We start from the raw sequence: 19175 nt of genomic DNA, 5'->3' as shown, positions 1-19175 counted from the left end.
TTGTACCCTTGACTGTCACACGCTGCATTAGAAAAGGGGCAGGTGAGGGTCTGAGAGCTGCCAGTCTGCCGTGCTCTGGAAAGCGGGAGCCCCCGAGAGGTCAGGAGGTCAAACAGGAGTGGCAAGGGTGACCCCCACCCAGGACTGTTTGAGCCCCCCAACTTAGCTGGGTACCCGCTGGCACACTTTGTTTCCCTTTATTAACACAGCAAATCAAAGGCGGCGAGTCGAGAGGGCAGCAGTGACCGTACGTGAAGTGGCCCCCGGGGGTCCGGCTTTGGTGTGCATGTCCCGCTGCTGAACAGGGGCCTGTCTCTTTAAAACTCGGGAAGACTTGCGAAGATTTGGCTTTTCTCTTTTTTTTGCTGGGAAACCGTTAAAACTGAGAAAGTGCCAGTCAGGAACAGGTTCCTCCTGTCTGAACGCCAGCAGCGGTTAACTGCACTTTGCCCCCTTAACTGCTTTCGTGTCAAATTGATCTTCTTACAGCTGCCTTCCTCGGGCTGTCCCTGCAACTGCTGCTTTGTGTCATCTGCGGCAGGCCCAGATGTGCTGAGACAGCGAGAAGGGCCACGTGTGGGGTGGTCGTGTCACAGAAGGGCAGAGGTACCACCACAGAGCGAGGGGGGCAAACTGAGCTGACCGTGCCTTGTGGTATAAAAGAAGGGGTTGTGTTGTCACACAGATGGGGACAGGGAGAGCCCAGTGACATGTCAGTAAGTTTGGGTGGATGGAAATAGAGAGCCTCGCTTTACTTAGTAGGAAACGTCATCATCATCATCATCATCACATGATATAGCGCCTTTCATGTCTGTCCTCATCGACCGACCTCTTTCTCAGTATTATATAGTGCCTTTTGTGCTCATCTCGCCAGTCTAGCTGTCCCGTATGCCACCCCTCTTGCCAGTCCGACACGCCGGCACACCCGTCTGTCTCAGTATTATATAGTGCCTTTCACGCTCCTCTCATTTACATCATCTATCCCTCCATTGTCTCACCCTGCTTTATCCTGATCAGGGTCGTGGGGAGGCTGGAGCCTGTCCTAGCAAGCATTGGGTGTGGGCAGGACCCGACCCTGGACGAGGGGCACAAACACACCCACCGCCCCACCCGACCTGCATGTCTTTGGGACATGCAAACTCCTCACAGGGACGTAGAAGCCCACGCCATCCTACTTCATGTCACGTCTCTCACACCTTGTCCCATATAGTGCCACTCATGGGGTGCCCTTCACATCTCTCTTTCATAGCACCTTCCAGGTGGCTCTTTGCACAGCACTGGCATCCAGACATCGGTGGTCCGGGCTGCAGAGGGGCCGTCACAGGTTGACATGGAGGACTTTAGCACCTCCCGCCGGCCCCCCGCGTTCCTGTTGTGGATGGGCTCCTAACTGACACGAGGAAGAGGCGGCACACACAAGGCAAGCCCGGGCATGCTGAGGCCCGGGTGCTCGCGTCACATGTCGGCGTCGAACTCGGGGCAATGCCAGCCTTCGGGAGGCCTCGGACAGGATATGCGGCCACACGCCAGCCGAGCCGCGGCCACTGCCGCTTGTTTATTGCCACAACAGGCCGAGCTTGACGTGTGGCTTGGGTTTCAAATGCTAATGGCCGACTCAAACGGAGAGCCTCTGCTTGCTTATAAACACGGGCAGATAAGCTTGTGGGGGCCGTCACCGTCAGTGCCATCAATGCCTGCTTTGTTGAGGCTCTTCAAAGGCACAAACCAGACGTGGCCTGCGCTCCGCAGCTTTAAGGCTGGAATGTCATGCATTCCTGCTTTGGAGGCACTGAAATCCAAAGCGACCTCCTCCTCCTCCTCGGTGCCCACAACGTGCTCTTCGGTTGTCGGCGTTTTTATGGACTCGTTCATCTCGGTTTGTTGTTTCCAGATGTGTGCCTCTGCCCCCCCTATCTGTCACCTCGATGGGCTCCTGCTTTGTGCCCCCATTGGCGAGGCTTCCTGTGGAGGGGGAGGACGAGTGGACACTGCTGGCCCACCAATGCCATTGTAAATAGTGTCACCTGTGCTGCTGACATGACTCGTGGGCACTGAGACAACAACAGAGTGACGAGCAGAGGGATCAATGGGACAGGCGCTGCATATTTAATAAAGGGGTACACAATTATGAGATGGGCACACAGACAGGACAAATGGCACCACAGAGTCAATAGGGGGACAAAAATAGCACTGGGGGCAGAACCCCGTTTAACTGATACACCCAATGGCACTATTAACAGGACAAGGGGGTCTCCTCATGGAGGTCTGCAGTTCGCTCGGGGACAAGGCCAGGTCCAAACAGCAGACCACCTCTTCATAGAGCAGTGCGGTGCCAGTTCTGGGCACTGTGGTTGGGTCAGTCGCGGCTATGGGTGGAAAGGGAGAGACTGCCCACCACAGCAGAGCCACGAGTGGGTGACAACAGAGGTGTACACACTGTAGATGTGACAGGCAGCACAGAGCTGGGGGACACATGTGACAGAGGAAGAGAAAAGGCGCTATATAGTCAGTGTAGGGAGATGATACACCAGAACAGCAGCAGCAGGGAGACACGCGCCAGGGAGAGCCCGCATACGTGTGCCATGCACTGGGTGGGTGTGTGAGGCGCTATATGGCTTGGTGTAAACGTGAAGCCACTTCATGTCACACACAGACACACTGACTGAGATGAATGGCTGCCCAGACTGAAGTGGTCCTTGTTGTTAGGTGTGCAGTCCGGTGACATTCTTACTTGCAAGTGCCAATCAGCACATGACCTGTTGTCACTTGTGGGCACCATGATTAATAATAGCTGTGAAAAGGCGCTATATGATAGGTTTGTAGGGTCCTTACTCTCACACGCACTCACATGTGCCAATCAGCACGCCACGCACTGTCACTCCCTGGTGCCAGGAGTAGTGATGGACAGATGGACCTGAAAGGCGCTATATAATTGATACATCGATGTGACAAGCAGATTAACCCTATGAATCCCTGAGAGGAGGTTTCAGAGGTACGACGTCCTGCGTTTTCAGGACCCTCATGTTCCGTCAAGTGAAGTGGCCGCTCATAGCCACGCAGGTGGTCTCCGCTCTCCGGCTCCATGGGTGGTACTTTTGCCCAGTAAAATCTCAGCCCAGGTCTGCCATTTGCAGTGCATGTCATCAGCACAGGTGCCAGCCTCCGCGTCTTCCACACCCACCAATGACATGCCCTTTTATTTCTGTGCCCATGACTAGCTGATGGCTTGCGGACCACTGGGGTGCCACACAAGTTCTCCCCCCCCCCTTCTGCGTTTGAAGTCATTTGCTGAACTGGTCAGGCTTGGCGAGGTGAGGTCATCCCTGAGGTCAAGCGCAGGGTCTTCCATATTTGTGTGGTGGGTACACAGGAGGGTAGAGTGGAGTTCCAAAGGGTCCACTGGTGGCACCATTGCCCTTAACGTGGTCTTTTTCTGGGCAAACATGGGATGTCTGCCATGGCTTCAGCAGCACTCAGGGAATTACGGGGTGTGGACAGTGGCATGTGGCAAGTGACATAGGCCACCGTCACAGTGACCATCTAGAGCCAGGGTAGGGGACAATAATGACCAGCAGGGTTGGGTAGCTCACCTGCAGGGACTCTGGTCAGCTACATCCAGTTTGGCAGTCTTGGCCCTTTCATGGTGCCAGGACACCATCAGATCTTGGTGGCACCGTGTCATAAGCAGTCTTCACAGGCCACAAGTGAGAGGGTCCCCCGAGGACACCTAAAAGGGGCTCCAGGATCAGGAGCGCTGGCTGTTGAGTCTGAACGCTGCGTCATGGCACGGGGTGCACATTCTTCATCAGCTCGCTCTTTGTGGTGCCCTATTGGCGTTGCTGGTGTGCCCCCTGCTGTTGACACCACAGCGTCAGGTTGGGTGACTTCTTTCCTTGTTTGCATGTAAACACAGACGTGTTGTCACATTTTTCTCATTTACAACATAATAAAAATGTGATCACAAAAAAAGGAGTGTGACAATGACATGACATGACATGTACACTGAGGCTGGCCCTGGCACCAGGTCTCCGTACGATGGGAGATTCCAGAGCAGACCCTCAGACTTGACCCACTAGAGTCATGCTGGAAGTGGTCACGGAGGAAAGTCAAGCCAGGTGCCTGTTAGAGCTGCGGGCACCGCATGCCCAGTGTGCCCTGTCTGTCCAGCTCGTGGTGACCCAACATCCAGGGAACACTCCACCCAGAACAGAAGGGACAGGCAGGCAGACTGGCACGGCTACACTACACAGCGGGCGTGTGACAGGTGGGCCGTGAGGGGCACATTCAGTCCATCATAAACATGTCATATGTGTGCCCGTGGTCGGTTATCAAAGAGCCACAGTTCTGCTGGTGCCCACCTCTTCTTGGCATGGCTACATTATGCACTTGGCATGTGCCTTCAGCTAACGGGTTCAAAGATAGAAGCCCTGGGCACAGGCCTGAGGGGCAATGGGGGTCTTTGAGGGTCTGTTGGCCATGTAGTTAAGGGGGGGTTGCCTTTCCGTTTGCAGTAAACCATCAGAGAAAAAGAGTGCCAGGGGCCGGGAGACCATTGTGCCAGGGTGTCTCGGGGAGTAGCGGCGGCCACAGACACAGAGTGACGTCCACCAGCAGCGCTCCAGGCCCCTCGCTGTGCCCTCATCTATGAGCCCGCGTCCGAGTGACGAGAGCAGCTCCAGCCCCGGGTACTTTTGTCCCCTTGTCCCCTGTCCCAGTGCCCCCTTCTTTGACTTGTCTTCGTCCTCGAGTTGCTGATGGACCCCAGCAGAGCCCCCTAGAGTGCCCATTTCTTTCCAGGATGGGGGCTGGTGGGCCGGCCACTCTCTCCTGGAGGTTCCTTTGCACCCTCTTCTTGTCCCCACCCCATTGTTTTTGTCACTGCACACAACACAGGTGGCAGTTCAAGGTGACTTTATCTGATGTCATCTTTAACAAACCGTAAACAGCTGACTGGGGACCCTGCACTGAGCTAGCGGGCCACTCGGCTTTGGGTCCCGGACTTTACAGCCTGGTCGGGCGGAGGGGGGGGGGGTCTTTGCCTAATATGGCGCCTTTCACCGAGATGCGGCGCGGGGGTCAGCACAAGGCCCCCCAGTAACGCTCCTCCTCTTGACGTGTCTGTCTGCCACCTGCTGCCTCCTCCAGGAGGCCGTGCCAGTTTGTGCTGGTCCCAGCTGCCTCCCCAGCTGCGGGTCCCGAGTGATCAGCTTTGGGGCGGTTCTGCCCGCGCGAGCGGCACGCCGCTGTTGACACAGTAAACACTGAGGCATGTCGCCCGGGCAGGGAGCGGCCGAGACCCAAAACAAAATGCTGGCGTCAGGCATTCCACTCACTTGGCCAGGAAATCAAACTGGTTCTGTCACCCTGGGCCCTCATGCGCGAGCGCGGGGTCTGAACGCTGCCACAGACCGTGTCCACTCGGCTGGGGGTCCTGCGAGGGACTGTTCATGGACACTGATGGGTGCCCACCAATTACCTCACTCAGCTATACACCGGGCACCTCTGGCAGCTCCTGTCACCTGAGCCTGTGCCAGCCTTCTGTCTGACCCCAATCCCTGTAATAAATACCCCTTTGAGTCCTCCTCTTTTATTAAATGCCCGTTCTTAATGCCCCCCCATCCTTACTTGTAAATCCCCCCAATAATAATTACCCATGTTGTGCCCATGAATGCCCTCCTGTCACGTTTCTGTTTGCCCATCAGTTAAACAGCCCTGCCATTCCCCCCCAGTGACTCTCCTGTCAGCCCCCCCCCCACCCCATGGCCCCCTAATCCTATAATCCAATGAAAAGAATTCCTAACCCTAACCCCTATTGTGCCCCTGCCCTCCATTAACTGCCCGCTGCCATATAATGAATACCCGGCCATTGCCCTCCTCTCATAATGAATGCCCTCTCCTGTCTGTCTGCCTTTAACAAGTACCCCCCGCCATGCCCATCTGCTTGTGATCCACCCCATCCCATATAATGATAGTCTGTCAGCTGTTATACCCCATAATAAGTGCCCTCTGTCTCGCCAGCGCTTATAATAAACCCCCTGTTTTACCCCGCCATTTCCTTTCTGTCAGGCTGGCACTGCTGCTTTACCCCAAATGCACGCTGGGTGGCACATGCAGTCCGAGATTAGCATCAGTACCTGGGCATAGTGACCTGGCATGGGCAGAGTCACCATCTTGACAATAAGTGACAGTATGTGGACACTCAAGGGCGAGTGGTCTGTCAGTGAGGTGCCCTTTGACCAAGAGGGTCACAAAGAGAAAAATCAGAAAGAGATGGCAGTGAGCAGCACCGGGCATCAGGTGTGTCGAGATGTCCACTGTGCCATTGTGGGACCCCCTTCTAAATGGGCCCTGAAGAACACTGGTGCTCTTTGCCACATGGGCACATCCTTCATTCCATTCTGGTGCCCTCCACTATACAGAATGCACCCTGTACACAGAGGCCCTGCTTCCATTTTGGTGCCCGCTGCTAAATGGGTGCATGCCCGTCTGATATTGTCACTTCATTTAGTTGCCAGTTCGGTGTGTCTGTGAAGTGTCCAGGGACACAGCTGTCACATCAGGATGAGGACCCTTGCCCACGGCTCAGGGACACCTCGCTCAGCTGTGTTTAGCCAACTCTCAGCTCGCCGAATCACAGCCCGCTCTGCCCTCGTACACCGTGCTACGCCGTGTGTTGTGTGTAAATACAGCTGCTCAGAGGGCACAAAGACGTGGGCGGGGGCCACAGACGAGACCCAGTTTGTGCCGAAAATGACAGCAGGCATCCCCTGGGGAAGGAAGAAGCTGCAGGACAACTTCAGTGGTATATCCCAGATGCCAGATTCTGCCTGTGCCCACCTGGCAGAAATATGACTGGCACCACCGAGAATCACTCCAGTCTGAAGGGGGGAGGGGGCAATGGCAGAGGGCAAACAGACTGGGTACCTGTGTGCCACCTGTTAGAAGGGTTTGTTCACATAGAAGAGTCTGAGAATAAACTCCTGATAGGACAGCAAGATGCCAGGGGCTGGGAGGGCAGCGCTTTCTTAAGAAATATGAAAAGGACACCCTATGGCATGAGGTGACGCTGTGCACCGTCTCCAGTTTGCCTCACTTTCTGGATTCCGTACCTGTAATACTAATGGCCCCCCTAACCCCCCCCTTCCACTCAGTCCATGCTGTCCCCTACCTCATGCCCCCCATTACCCCAGTCAGTGCCTCCTGGTGACCCAACTTGATGAGTTCCCCATCCGTTCCGTCCCCCTTAGCTTTCCTCTCTTCCTGATCTTCAGCCCACAATGTTCACTGTGCCCGCGCTGGGTCCCTCAATGCCCTCCTGCCATGTTTCTGTTTTCACTTGCGGACCCCACTGTTCTTAATACCCCCACCTACCTCCTGATTCCATAATAAATACCCTCTTGTTTGTAAGCCCCCATAGCTAATATACTCCTATATCGTGCCCCCCACTGACCCCCGCCACACTCTCGGCCCATCTTGCCCACGGTCCCTTAATAAACAGCCCTTAAGTGACCAAGTCGTCTTTAATGTCCCCACTTAGCTCATATTTCCCGTCAGCTTTCTGTTTTCTAGCACATCCTCTCTCGTGTGACAAAGACCCCACCAGTCCATAGCCAATATCGCCCTGCCCTGTCTGTCGTGCCCCATCGTGCCACACCCCTTTAGTGAATACCCAGTGTTGCCCCACTTAGTCACCTCTCTCCCACGCCAACCCTCCACCCCTGAACTGCCCCCCTTACTTGTACCCATTTAGTAAAGACCACCCCATCTTCTCATCACGAGCGCCCCCCAGCCATGCCCTTCCCCGTGCCCATTCCTGCCGCTGGCACTCCTCTGTCCTGACCCTTGCCCTCTTCCTTGTCCTCCATGGCTCCTCCTGTGACAGACGAGTCCCCGTGTGTCCAGTGTCCTTGCTGCCACACTGGTGGTCCCGGAGCGCCTGTATTTCCTGCCTCCCCATCACGTTGAAGGTGCCCATGCAGGTGCCCGGGGGGCTCCTCTCTCCACAGTCCTCCTCCTGCCGAGTGGCGCTCGTCCCATCAGTGGCCTTTTATACAAGAAGACTCACAAAAACTCGATGGCTTCGAGAAAATATTTGAAATGTCAACACAAGCAAAGTGCGCACAACAAGCCGATGTCGTCACCACCTGGCCACCCAGCGCCTGCCCTCACTGACTGGGCCGTGACAAAGGGGGCAGTGGGGGGGGTGGGTCCAGGTTCACCAGGGGTTACAGGGAGACCAGTCCAGTGGGCCACAGTGCCCATCTCCCTCGCATTCTGCCCGGCTTTGCCAGCTGCTGCCCACTTGTAATGTGCACTCAAACCCCAATGCAGACGCCGGGTGGCTGCACGTGCCACTCACTGTGGGCCGTCCGGTGTCCCTGGAAAACGTCCCAGAGTGCAGCCCCTTGTGTCACTTGTCACTCGTTGTGGCTTCAGGGAAGTCGGCGCTCACAACAAACCGCGGGTGTTATGAACACAAACAGCCGCAGAGACGCCAAGTCGAGTAAACACACCGGCTGGCATCTGGACGCAGGGCATCACCCAGCCAGCCCTCTGAGGAGCTGCCGCTGGGCTCCCCCAACCTGACATGATCTGTGCTCTCCATGCCATCCTTGTCTCTGTCGCAGATGGTATTTCCCCATTCCAGCCACTTGCCCCCCAGCATCAAGCTGTCATCTGGGCACCGAGGTTGGTGCAGCAAGTGCCTGCATTGCTTGTGCCTGCTGGTGGACTAGTGACCCTCCAAGGCTGACTTGAGTCATGCAGTGGAAGGGAAGAGGGTGAAGCAATGCCATGTGGAGAGTGGCACTACAGGCAGACATTGGTGTAACGTGCTGCCCCCAGGAGTTCTGCAGACACTTTGCTGTATAGGTGGATGCCATCAGGGCCAGGGGGCATATGAGTAAAGCACGGGCAAGTTGGGGCTGCACAAGAAGTGCCAACGGTGCCCCATCTGGCAGGTGAACATAGTGCGGCCATTTGCCACCCGTCACAGTGGACAGAGGGAGTTGTAGTGACACCTGGGGCCAGTAGGGGGAGAGCCGCCCAAGAGTTCCAAAGGCCAGCCAGGTGAACCAACAGGGGCTGGCAGAAGAAGGTGAAGTGAGGGGGGCTTCAGCTGGGCGACCCCCCGGGCAGACGTGGGTGTGGGCCCGGGGCTGCTGCTTGGCTCTTTGTTCCTCCTTTTCTTATTCATTTTTACTTTAACATTTGTGGGTGCCCACTAATCGTCCATGACAGACGTATGGAATGGGTAGCCAGATGGCATATCATTCCAGAGTTGTGTGTGCCCAACGTCTTTGCCATGTATTACATGCATCCTGCCCACCATGCCACTCTGACTTGATTTACAGAATACAGTACATTTTAAGTTTGTGTGCCCATTACCTGCCATCCATCCTATGTCAGCTGTAGCCCACGGGGGGCTTGTGGCCAGTGGAGTGCTGGATTGTCTACCTGGGTAATTCTTGTGTTAAGAATACCACTGGGGCAGAGCAGTGGGCAGATCACCGTGTTGAAAGTGCAGAAAGCTCTTCTTTCTGAGCTTATGCCACCTTGGGCACCTGGAATCTGTGCAGGTGGACACGTCCAGGCAATGAGAGCTCAGGTGGACAAAGACCCCCCTGTCACAGGATCAGCGAGCCCCCTGCTTATACAGCGCCTGTCCAGAGTGAAAACGCTGTGCTGAAGAGTGCCCGTCATCCTCCTGCCCTCTGGACTGTTGTGGATGGCAACACTGTGCAGAGCCCAAGCCCGGGGGGGGAATGCCGGCACTTTTAGAACTGTTAACTTTCCCGTATAGCGCCTTTCACTCCAAGTGCCATTAAAAGGTGCTTTACAGTGTGAGGGTTCAGTGTGCCCCACGACCCACTCAGCCAGGGTTTGGGGGTCCTAAGCTGCCTTCCTTCATCAGGAGTGCTTTCTGTTACGCTGGCGCCCCCTTGTGGTCTCTGGTGGCGTTTACTGCTGCGGCTCGACGCTTTCGTGTAACGGAATGCAACCCCCTCATACCTCAGGACAACGCGATGCCAGGCCAGTTTTGAAAGGCCATTTAACTGGCACTAACTGCTGCGCCACCACAGACTCCACTCAACCTCTTCATTCAAATCAGGGCTGTGGGTCCAAGTGACCAGGCTGCTGTCCTGCTCTCTCTGGCCAGTCAGGGCAGGTGGGGGTGGGGCAGTCGTCCTTCAGTAAACGCAGGGCATTGGCGCCATCTTGTGGGCACGCGCTGTAACTACAGCCCGAGAGCCAGCGTACGGTATCGTGGCAGTTCAGAGATGCCCATTTAACCCTGCAGATGGCCACTCCTAGTCCACTCTGCATGACCCCTGCCCATGGGCACAGCTGTCCAGCAGGCATCACAGGCCCTCAGTGGTCCCTAAAAGTCACAAAGGTTCACTGGACGTTGCAGTGGTGCTGTTTGTGATAGGCGCTATGAAAATGATGACTGACAGACAGTTGAGGTCAGCAGCTCTCCTGCCAGGGTGGTCTCAGGTGTGGTCCGAGACGGTGCCCGAGTGTTGTGCCCCTGCTTCTCCGGCAGGCCCAGGACTGAGTGACCCCAGCAGGAAGTGAGCCCATAAAGCAGACTGACCAAGTGAGCTGGCCGCATGTGAGGGGTCTTGTATGGAGTGACATATCCAAACTAACATCTGTCTCTCTCCCCCCCCCCCCCCCCAATTTGCTTGTCTCAGGAGAACGGGAGGTGAAATCTGACATAGTGGGCACCACAAATGGAGCCGTCGGTCCCCTGGTCTGAGGTGGCACCTGCAGGGCGCTATATATCATATATGTGTGTGTTCTTTAATGTGACTATTTTTCGGTGTTCAGAAAGGCACCTATGAATAAATAAAATGTATTAATTCTTCTTCTTCTATGGCTCTAGTTAGTTCAGTAAAGCCATCCCATCGTCACCTGCAGTCAAATGAGCAGGTGACCAAGACGCCCCTCATGACATCCTGAGGTCACTGCAGTCTGGCTGTCACCCTCTAGTGGCTGTCGAGAGCCTAACAGGCCTGGCCACATGGGCATCGGGAAGCAGAGGGCAATAGGGGCAATGATGCTGAACGGGTCGACTGAGAGGAAAGGCGCTACAAACATGGCATGGGACAGTGGGCATGGTGGTTGACAGGACTGTTGTGCCCACATTTTGACAGCTTGGTAAACTGGTTGTGTGTAACCAGCAGTGGCACAGCTCACACTCTTCTCCAGTGGGCTCCCGTTCACTTTGACTTGTGGACCACTGGTGTGACCAGTGCCCCCCCAACCCAAGGTCATCCCTTCATATTTCAGCACTTCATCAACCTCAGGATGAGTGGCCAGAGGGCACCTGAAGGACCAAACAGAGTGCAGGAATGTGTGGACCCCCACTGAGACCTTTAACTTTAAGGGGTGCCAGCAGCCAGGATGGAGAGGCAGTGACTCATCGAGTAGAGGGCACAGAGCATGGAAAAGGCGCTATATAGCACAGCTAAACATCACGCGGGGTCGTTGGGCTTGCCCATTTCCAGAAGGTGGCACATGCCCACCGATTAGAGGCAGCCACAAGGACACTCTCAGTAGAATGTGACCCGAGGCCACTGGCCATCCAAGTGAGACTGCGACTGAAGTTTGGTGAGCTGGACACCGATTGGGCTCTTGGTGCCCGTGCCCGTAATCGTCCCACACTGGTGCCCTGCACTTCATTCTCACAGCCTGCCCCTCCCTCAACACGACCCCCACTCTGTAAATTATTAACAAAACCCTTAGAATTGCACCCCCCCTGCTGATTTAAGCCTGATGGAATACAGATCTTACAATTTAATAATCAAAGAGCGCTGGGTGGGTGGGCACGTGTGAGTGGGCACACTAGTAAAGAAATGAGGGCGAGGTGCTGCAAACCTCCATTAAGTTGGGATTCACACTGCGGGACCCCAGCCTTGGCACACACTGGTGAAGGTTTTGTTCTCAGAATCGGACTGGGTGGGCACACAATTCACAAGATGACAGCCAGCGACCATGATGCCCAACAGAGCCAGCCCAGGGCATTGTGGGAGATGGCAGCACATACTGCGATGAAGAAAACAAAAGGAAATGTTCAATTAAAAAACAGAATCTATTTCAAGTGTCACCGGCAACGAGCCATTAAAAAAACAAAAAAAAAAAAAAAAGGGGGACTTGACGAAGGGCGCAGCTTTAGCGCTCCTCGTCCTTGTCATCGTCGTCTGCTGCCACACCAAACACCTTTCCGGTCCTCTCCGAAAGTCCAGACGGCTGCCAAGCGCCTCAGACCGGGGCGGGCAGGCAGGAGACCTCGTCCAAGCACTGCTCGTACGCGTCCTGGTAGTCGTCGTGCTGCTTGATCATCAACACACAGGTGGGCCTCTTGGACCCCGCAGACGAGCCCAAGTCCTGAAACACAAGGGGGACACGGGAGTGAGATGAAGGAGCGGACGGGGGTCTCTCTACAACAGGGTGACCTCGCCCCGCTAACAGCAAATCAGAGACGGTGGCCTCGGACAGTCGACGGGGACGTCACACGGCTCGGTCCGGGCTGGCACGGTCACTTTGTAAAAGCGTTCATGGAGTAAACCAAATGCCCAAAGAGCAGTGAGACCACCAAGCTGGACAGACGGGGGTCCTGCTACAACAGCTCAGGCCAGTCCAGGCCGGGTAACGCAGATGAGCTGCTGAAGCCACTGCTGGGTCACAGCACAGCGATTTCTGTTTGCCACGTCCACACACCACCATTTCTAAACCCTGGAAATGCCAGCTCAGGGCGCGGACCCGCCTGCAGACGCCATTTTAGTTCAGGAAGCCCCCCGCCCCGCTTGCATTTTTACATAAATCCGTCCTTCACTAAAAACACATAAACCTTTCCTACTGGACGTGCACAGTTGGTCAGTTTAGGGCAAGAACGCCAAGTGAACTGAAGGGGCCCACAGAAGGGACCACCTGCCTGCCTTCACAGGTCACAGACCCGTTCAAGGTGGGAAAAACTGCAGAAAACAGCGACTGGGGGGACCACCAAAGCAAACGTGGCAGGAAATTCAAAGCCGTCACCTGATGCAGAAACGTTAGGAGAGATGACAACAAAGCAGAAGCCAGCGCCCAGTTGAGTGACAATCGGACGTTCGCGTTTTCAACAATCGCCATCCACAAGGCGACGTGAGACTCGTCCCGCTCAAAGGTGCGCCCTCAAAAAGAACGCGAGGGACACGAAACACAAAAGTCAGCCAAGCAGAAGCAGGGCACATGACAAGTGACACTACAGGGGACACCCTTCATCGGTGTGTCAGCTCGGCCAACGTCACCACAGTTTGGAGTTCAGAGTCGAGCCACGAGCAGGGCTGTGTGGAGGGGGACGCCATCAGGGTACAATTCGTTATTCCCAAAAAGAGCGTCAACAGCCTTCCGGTCCCCTCTGCTACTTGACACGTGCAGTTCTGGACAGAAGACAAGGTCCCCCTGTCATGGCAGCCCACCCAAGTGACGTCAGGGTCCAAAACAGGCTCCCAATAGAGCAGCGCCCCACTTACCACTTTAGAGGGGATGTAGACGTAAGGAATGCTCTTATCTTCACACAGGACGGGGATGTGACAATAGACGTCAATCGGCAGGGTGTCACCAGCAAGGACCACAATCCTGTGGGAGAGACAGAAGATGAACACGGAGTCAGCCGAGAGGGACATCGACACATCGTGAATGGGGACGCAGCGCACTGCAGTTGAGCGCCGCGGGGACAATGACATGGACCTGAGGAGACAGATGGCCTCTTGCTACCCCCCCCCCCCCCCCCCCCCCAACAGTAGACACACAACGGCTGGTAATGTCACTCGCATTTCAAATCTGCAGATTTGAACTCCATTTTGACTTTTTAATTTATTTTTAACTATATTGGTGCCACCGTCTGCCACTGACTAAGTGACATGGTGGAGGGCATCAACAAACTGTACTGCTGTGCCATCTGTCTCAGTGATGACCTGAGTGCCCGGCAGTGGGACTGTCCCTGTCTCTCTATGGAGATCTGCCAGCCGAGTGGTAAGGCGCTATATGCACACAGGAGTGGCACAGACCAAACGCTGTGCTTTGCACCTTCACTGCCCCCCTTTTCTTGGTCTCACCTATGTATTGGTGGTCTCGACACATAAAAGGAGAGCATGGCATCAAGTACTCCACAAGTAACAAAGTGCGCTCCAAGTGAAAGGGGCTCGCAAACTGGGGGTGGGCACACGACACAATCAGACAGAGTGGCACACTCACCCCTTCTCTCCCTTGTTAATGAACTTCTGCACCTCCTTCACTCCACGCCGGACCTGCTTCATCTTGGTGGCTGAAAAGCACAAAGAAAATGACGGGTCAAGTTTTGGGAATGACGTGTGACTTGCATGATGGGCTTCATAGAAACGGGAAACAGTGCCAGGCGTGTGGTGCGGGACCGAGGGGTCCGAGCCGCCCAGGGCCAGCTTACTTGTGAAGGATGAGGCACACCAGGCCCACTCCTAGATCTTCAAATCCATCCAAAGGTCTCCTAAAGCATGCAGGTGGTTTTCCTCCCACGTCCCCAAAGCGTGCAGGTCTGAGTCTCTGCGGACCCTTCAGTGTCTAGATGCCCATTTATACGCATGGCTCTGCTAATCACCACACGGGCCCTAAGCTGCCTTTTATCTCCTTCGCGTAGCTGGACATCACTTTGTCACCAGACGCTCAACAAGTAAACACTCTTAGGACCACCAACAACCTCCTCTCAAAAACCCCAGAATTACTAAAGAGAAAGAAACCATCACACTTGGCAGTGCCAGCGAGAGGCTATAAAGACATGTTGGCACAGGTGTGTGTGAATGGCCGTGTGTCGACACAATAAACCCCTTTAAGCTCAGCAGTAAGCTCAGGGACCTGCATCTGCACACTTCATGGGGTCTTTAACCTCTTGACAGGCAGACCACCGGTGGTCACACCTTATCTTCCCTCACCCTGGCGCTCCACAGGGCTGGGTGTCGAGTCCTCTGCTGTACTCGACTGTGCCATCCATCTCTGTGCAGTCTGTCGATGACACAGCTGTGGTGGCCTTCATCTCCAATGACACTGAGGAGGCAGGACGGCGGTGACAGGACAACAGTCTTCTCCTGATTGTTGGCAAGACCAGGGAGCGGGCTGAGGCACTAGAAACCCTGCAGTATCAACAGGACTCTGGTGGAGAGGGTGGGCACAACACACGGGCAGCCCTCCCAGACACTAAACGATTTCTACAACCACACCGGGCCATAAAACGGGTCGGAGGGGCTCTGCAGAGTCACAGGCACCACCTCCAGGGCACGGAGAACACGCTGGCACCTTCTCTTGTGCTGCCATCAGGATAACCAGAGAGACTGGGTGGGGGCTTCAGTTCAGTCCACAGCCCACCCACATCCTCCACGAGGGCCAGCCTGTGCCGTGGGCTACGTGACTCCGTGTTGCTGAGCTCTACAAGTCGTTTGTCACAAACGTCGGTGACAGGCACAGCACCCAGGTGGCACGGAGATTTCGGTCGAAAGTCGTCTATTAATGTCGCCGTCATTTTATCTCTTAGTCTCTTAACTGTAGAGTCTTGGAGCTCAGCGACTACGCACTTCACGCCACGCGGTCCTGGAGGCGATGTGATGCGATGAAGGTCCCCCGGTGGCGTCTCTTTACACACTTCGTCTACCGCCAGCCTCTTGCTCATCTGTGCCCGCCTGTAGCGGACTGGCGTCCCGGCAGCAGCGGCGGTGTGACGAACGCAAAGGACGGGCGAACAGAAGACACTCGCACACGTCCAGCTTTTCACTTAATGCGCGATTTCACGTTACCAGCGGACCGGACACCGCCACGACACCACCGCAACAGGGCCTCGTCGACCCCCGACCCCCCAAACACACACTTTCTGTGGCTCCCCACCTTTCTTGATGCACTTATACAGCTTCTTGCTGAGCTTCCTGGAGGCCAGCGGCTGTGCGATGGCGTTCACGTTGGCGATCAGCTCCTGGTACGTTTTCTCATTACCACCTGACGCTGCCGCCTCCTCCTCCTCCTCCATCGCGGCCTTTTCTTTCTTCGATTTTGTCATAGCGAAAGAGTCCAAGGCTCCGCTTTACAAAACAAAAAACTGCGGAGTCGACTCGACTCCAAACGCGAGTTAAACTGTGAAAGGAAACAAACAACAACACCGAGCGCGCGCACGAAGAGCACACGTGCTGCGTAGCCGATTTCCTTTCCGGGTCAATGGTGATAAAGACCACGGATGTGACGTTGTACGCGCCCCTTCCCACCGATTCGAAGAAATTATGGGCGGGATAAATGTCAGTCATAATCGACTCAGCGAATCATGCTGTTGCTAGTGGCAGCCTTCAGCCAATCATGCTTGCCGCTGAGTTGGTGCGTTAACACACGAGCACCGTCAAGCTGCGCCTGCCGCCCGGTGACTCTCCGTTGAGAAGCCGGCAGCCGGCGTGAGTTCACCGAGCGGGTGGACGGACACAGATACGCGGACGGAGGGCCGGTTAGCGCCGCTCTTGAGGAGTTTTGTGTTGAACTCTCTTCGGTTCGTTTTTCTTTTGTCCGTCGCCTCCAGACTCCTGAACCCCCCCCCCCCGATGTCCAGTGAGTCAGGACGTCGACACCTTTTTGAGGCGCCCACCCTGTTTGTGACCCGAAAACAACACACTGCAGGAAGCGAGTTAACCAATAGGAGTCCTTGTGCATCAGCGAGCGCAGAGGGGCACCCTAATGGGATACGAGGGGCCACATGGGGATCGGCAACGTGGGCATGCGGAGGGTGTCGTTTTTGATATTCGGTGGTCCGAGCCCCATGAGAGTCACAGTGTCAGAAGGACATGCAGATGTCATTGTCGACCATTTCAAGGGCAGTGACTCTGAATCTGAGGTCGTCTTGGATTTCTGATCTTTTATTAGCCCTCTAAGGACGTCCATCAGAGGGTGACAGGTGACACCTTTCTGGTACAATCGACAATATTTAGACTTTAAACTGAAGGGCACATCTTAATATTTCAAATTGCTGACACAACTCCTCGTTTTTGTGATGTCTGGTTACCTCATGAAGTCAATCTTCACGTTTCTTCTGAAGTTCCCACATTAGGGGGGTTTACGTGAATTCAGAGCCTTACAGGGTGACTCTTATGTGTCATCTTAAAGGGAATTCTGCTGTCCTGAAGGGAGATCAAACTCAAATGCTGTTGGACTTGAAAGTGAAGAATTGAATTAAACGTCCACAGTTCCCGTTTGGTTTCCTTCATCTTATTGTTCAGCGTCGTCTACAGCGACTAACGTCAAAGTCTGAAAAACAATAAAAACACAAAGAAAATGAAAGAAAGCCATAAAACAAGAAGCACTGGAGAAGGGACAGGGACAGCCTCGACCCATCGTCACTCCACCGGATTGTCTGGTGACAGTGTGGTGACAAGTCCAGCAGGACGTCTTTGGGTGACTCCAGCGAGTCCTTAGTGAGGTCGTCTGAAGTTCCAGGGTGGCAGCATTAGTGACGGATATGAAAGGTAAACGGCCCAGAAAGAGCCCTGTGGGCTCCAGAGTGCAGGGTGGGTGCAGCGAAGTTCATGTCTCGGACTGTAAATGGACATGCCACACGGTGGCGCCATCACGCGTGAGCAGAACAAGAACATCTCAGAAATGCCTAAGTGGCAGGTAAATTAGGGGGAGGAGCCATCAGTAGTGCAGACAGCTGGGCGGGGCTACGTGTTTGAGTGGCAGTTAGCTGGGCGTGGTCACATGGGTCAGGGGCATTCGACTGGGTGGGGCTACACGGAGCTCCAGGGTCCCCATTGTCACCTGCACACAGCCCAGTGAAGCTCTCACTTGCATGTTGTAACTGACGTGCCACATGGTGCTGCTCTCTGGCGCCATCATCTGGGACTTGGGCTACCTGCCCTCGAACCTCCTGCCTTCTTGGGACCAGCATGCATTGCGGCTCTAACGTGAACTCGGGGACCACAACAACCACACAACTCTTGTTTCTAAATTGCGTTCTGCTCTGAACTGGAGAGCACAAAAAAAAAATCAGAAAAATGCCCACTAGAGGGGGCAAGAGCAGCAAGTCACAAAGAGGGTCTTTATGAATAAACAGCACAAAGGCAAAGCCTTCAAAATCGGCAAATCAGAGGCAACAAACACCCAAGACAAAGAACGTCAAGGGGGCCGAAAAGCAGAAAGCCACCAAAATAATACAAGAGAGAAGTCGCACACCTCGTCACATTCAGCGAAGCGCAAGGGGCTGAGGGATGGCTCCGCCTTTATAGGCGGTCCTGTGCAGTGATGGGCCGGTGACCCCGCCTCTTGGGGGACCACCCACAAAACCCAAGGAACGGAGAAGAAGATTCACCGAAACGTAACGACTAACAATAGAAAGTTAAACAAAGGAATCCAAAGGAACAAAACGGACAAGAAGCCCCCTTTTGAGGGCCTGCCTGACACACGGACCCTGTCCTGTCCTCGTCTGCACTTTGACAGCCTGACCCTACAAGCTTGTCAACTCCTGTCACCTCACTTCTCCAGAATGACACAAAGTGCCACCCTCTAGCAGACTGCTTGTCACAGAGACACTGGGACGTTCTCACTGTGCCCACGAGTGGGACTGGCAGTGTGTGCCACCCTGTGGTGGTCTGGCTCCTCGGGCTCTTTGCTTGCTGGGATGGGCATGACTCTGCCGTGGACAAGCAGACTAAGACGTCTTGTTTCATTGATGATCACTGGGGTCCACCGGACCCCCCTAACTTTGAGCACTTCATTCGGGTCCCCTGTGAGCTCCGTCAGACTCGCCCGTTGCCTGCACGTGGTCTTCAGACCCTTCACTTTGTCACCGTTTTTTTGTCACAAATCCTTTCCATTTCTTTTTTTCCTCAGAAGGACAAAACCAAAACTTTATGAGTTGAGGAATTTTAGCAAATGAATTAAAAATCAAAACCTGCGATGTGCTACTGAGGTGCCCCCCAGTCTATGAGTCAGCATGGAGATGTTTGAGGTCCACCTGTGGTCACTTCGAAGGACTGGCCCGGTTAGTAGCAAAGAGCGAGCCACCTGGAGAGTTGCAGCGTTGAGGGGTCTCCACACGTCTTATGGCATGGTGGGCTCTAAATGTCTGCTCCACGTTACTGTGTCACATCATCATGGGGTTGAGGAAGCCACCCATGGAGCCTACAAGCTGG

The 19175-nt window shown here is 54.8% G+C and overlaps 1 protein-coding gene across 1 annotated transcript; it reads right to left on the bottom strand.

Annotated features, from left to right (window-relative positions):
* Nucleotides 1-12078: 12078 nt before the first annotated feature.
* On the bottom strand, nt 12079-16233 carry nhp2 (NHP2 ribonucleoprotein homolog (yeast)). Its single transcript, XM_028813197.2, has 4 exons — nt 15898-16233; nt 14245-14314; nt 13521-13626; nt 12079-12393 (listed from the first exon to the last, which is right to left on the bottom strand). Exons 1-4 carry the CDS (start codon nt 16064-16066, stop codon nt 12268-12270), a joined length of 471 nt encoding a protein of 156 aa, XP_028669030.1. The 5' UTR covers nt 16067-16233; the 3' UTR covers nt 12079-12267.
* Nucleotides 16234-19175: the final 2942 nt, after the last annotated feature.

The sequence above is a fragment of the Erpetoichthys calabaricus genome, chromosome 11, assembly GCF_900747795.2.
Source record: "Erpetoichthys calabaricus chromosome 11, fErpCal1.3, whole genome shotgun sequence".
In the NCBI taxonomy this organism is placed as follows: domain Eukaryota; kingdom Metazoa; phylum Chordata; class Cladistia; order Polypteriformes; family Polypteridae; genus Erpetoichthys; species Erpetoichthys calabaricus.
The sequence above is the reverse complement of the archived record's forward strand: the minus strand, read 5'-3'. Positions and strand labels throughout refer to the sequence as shown.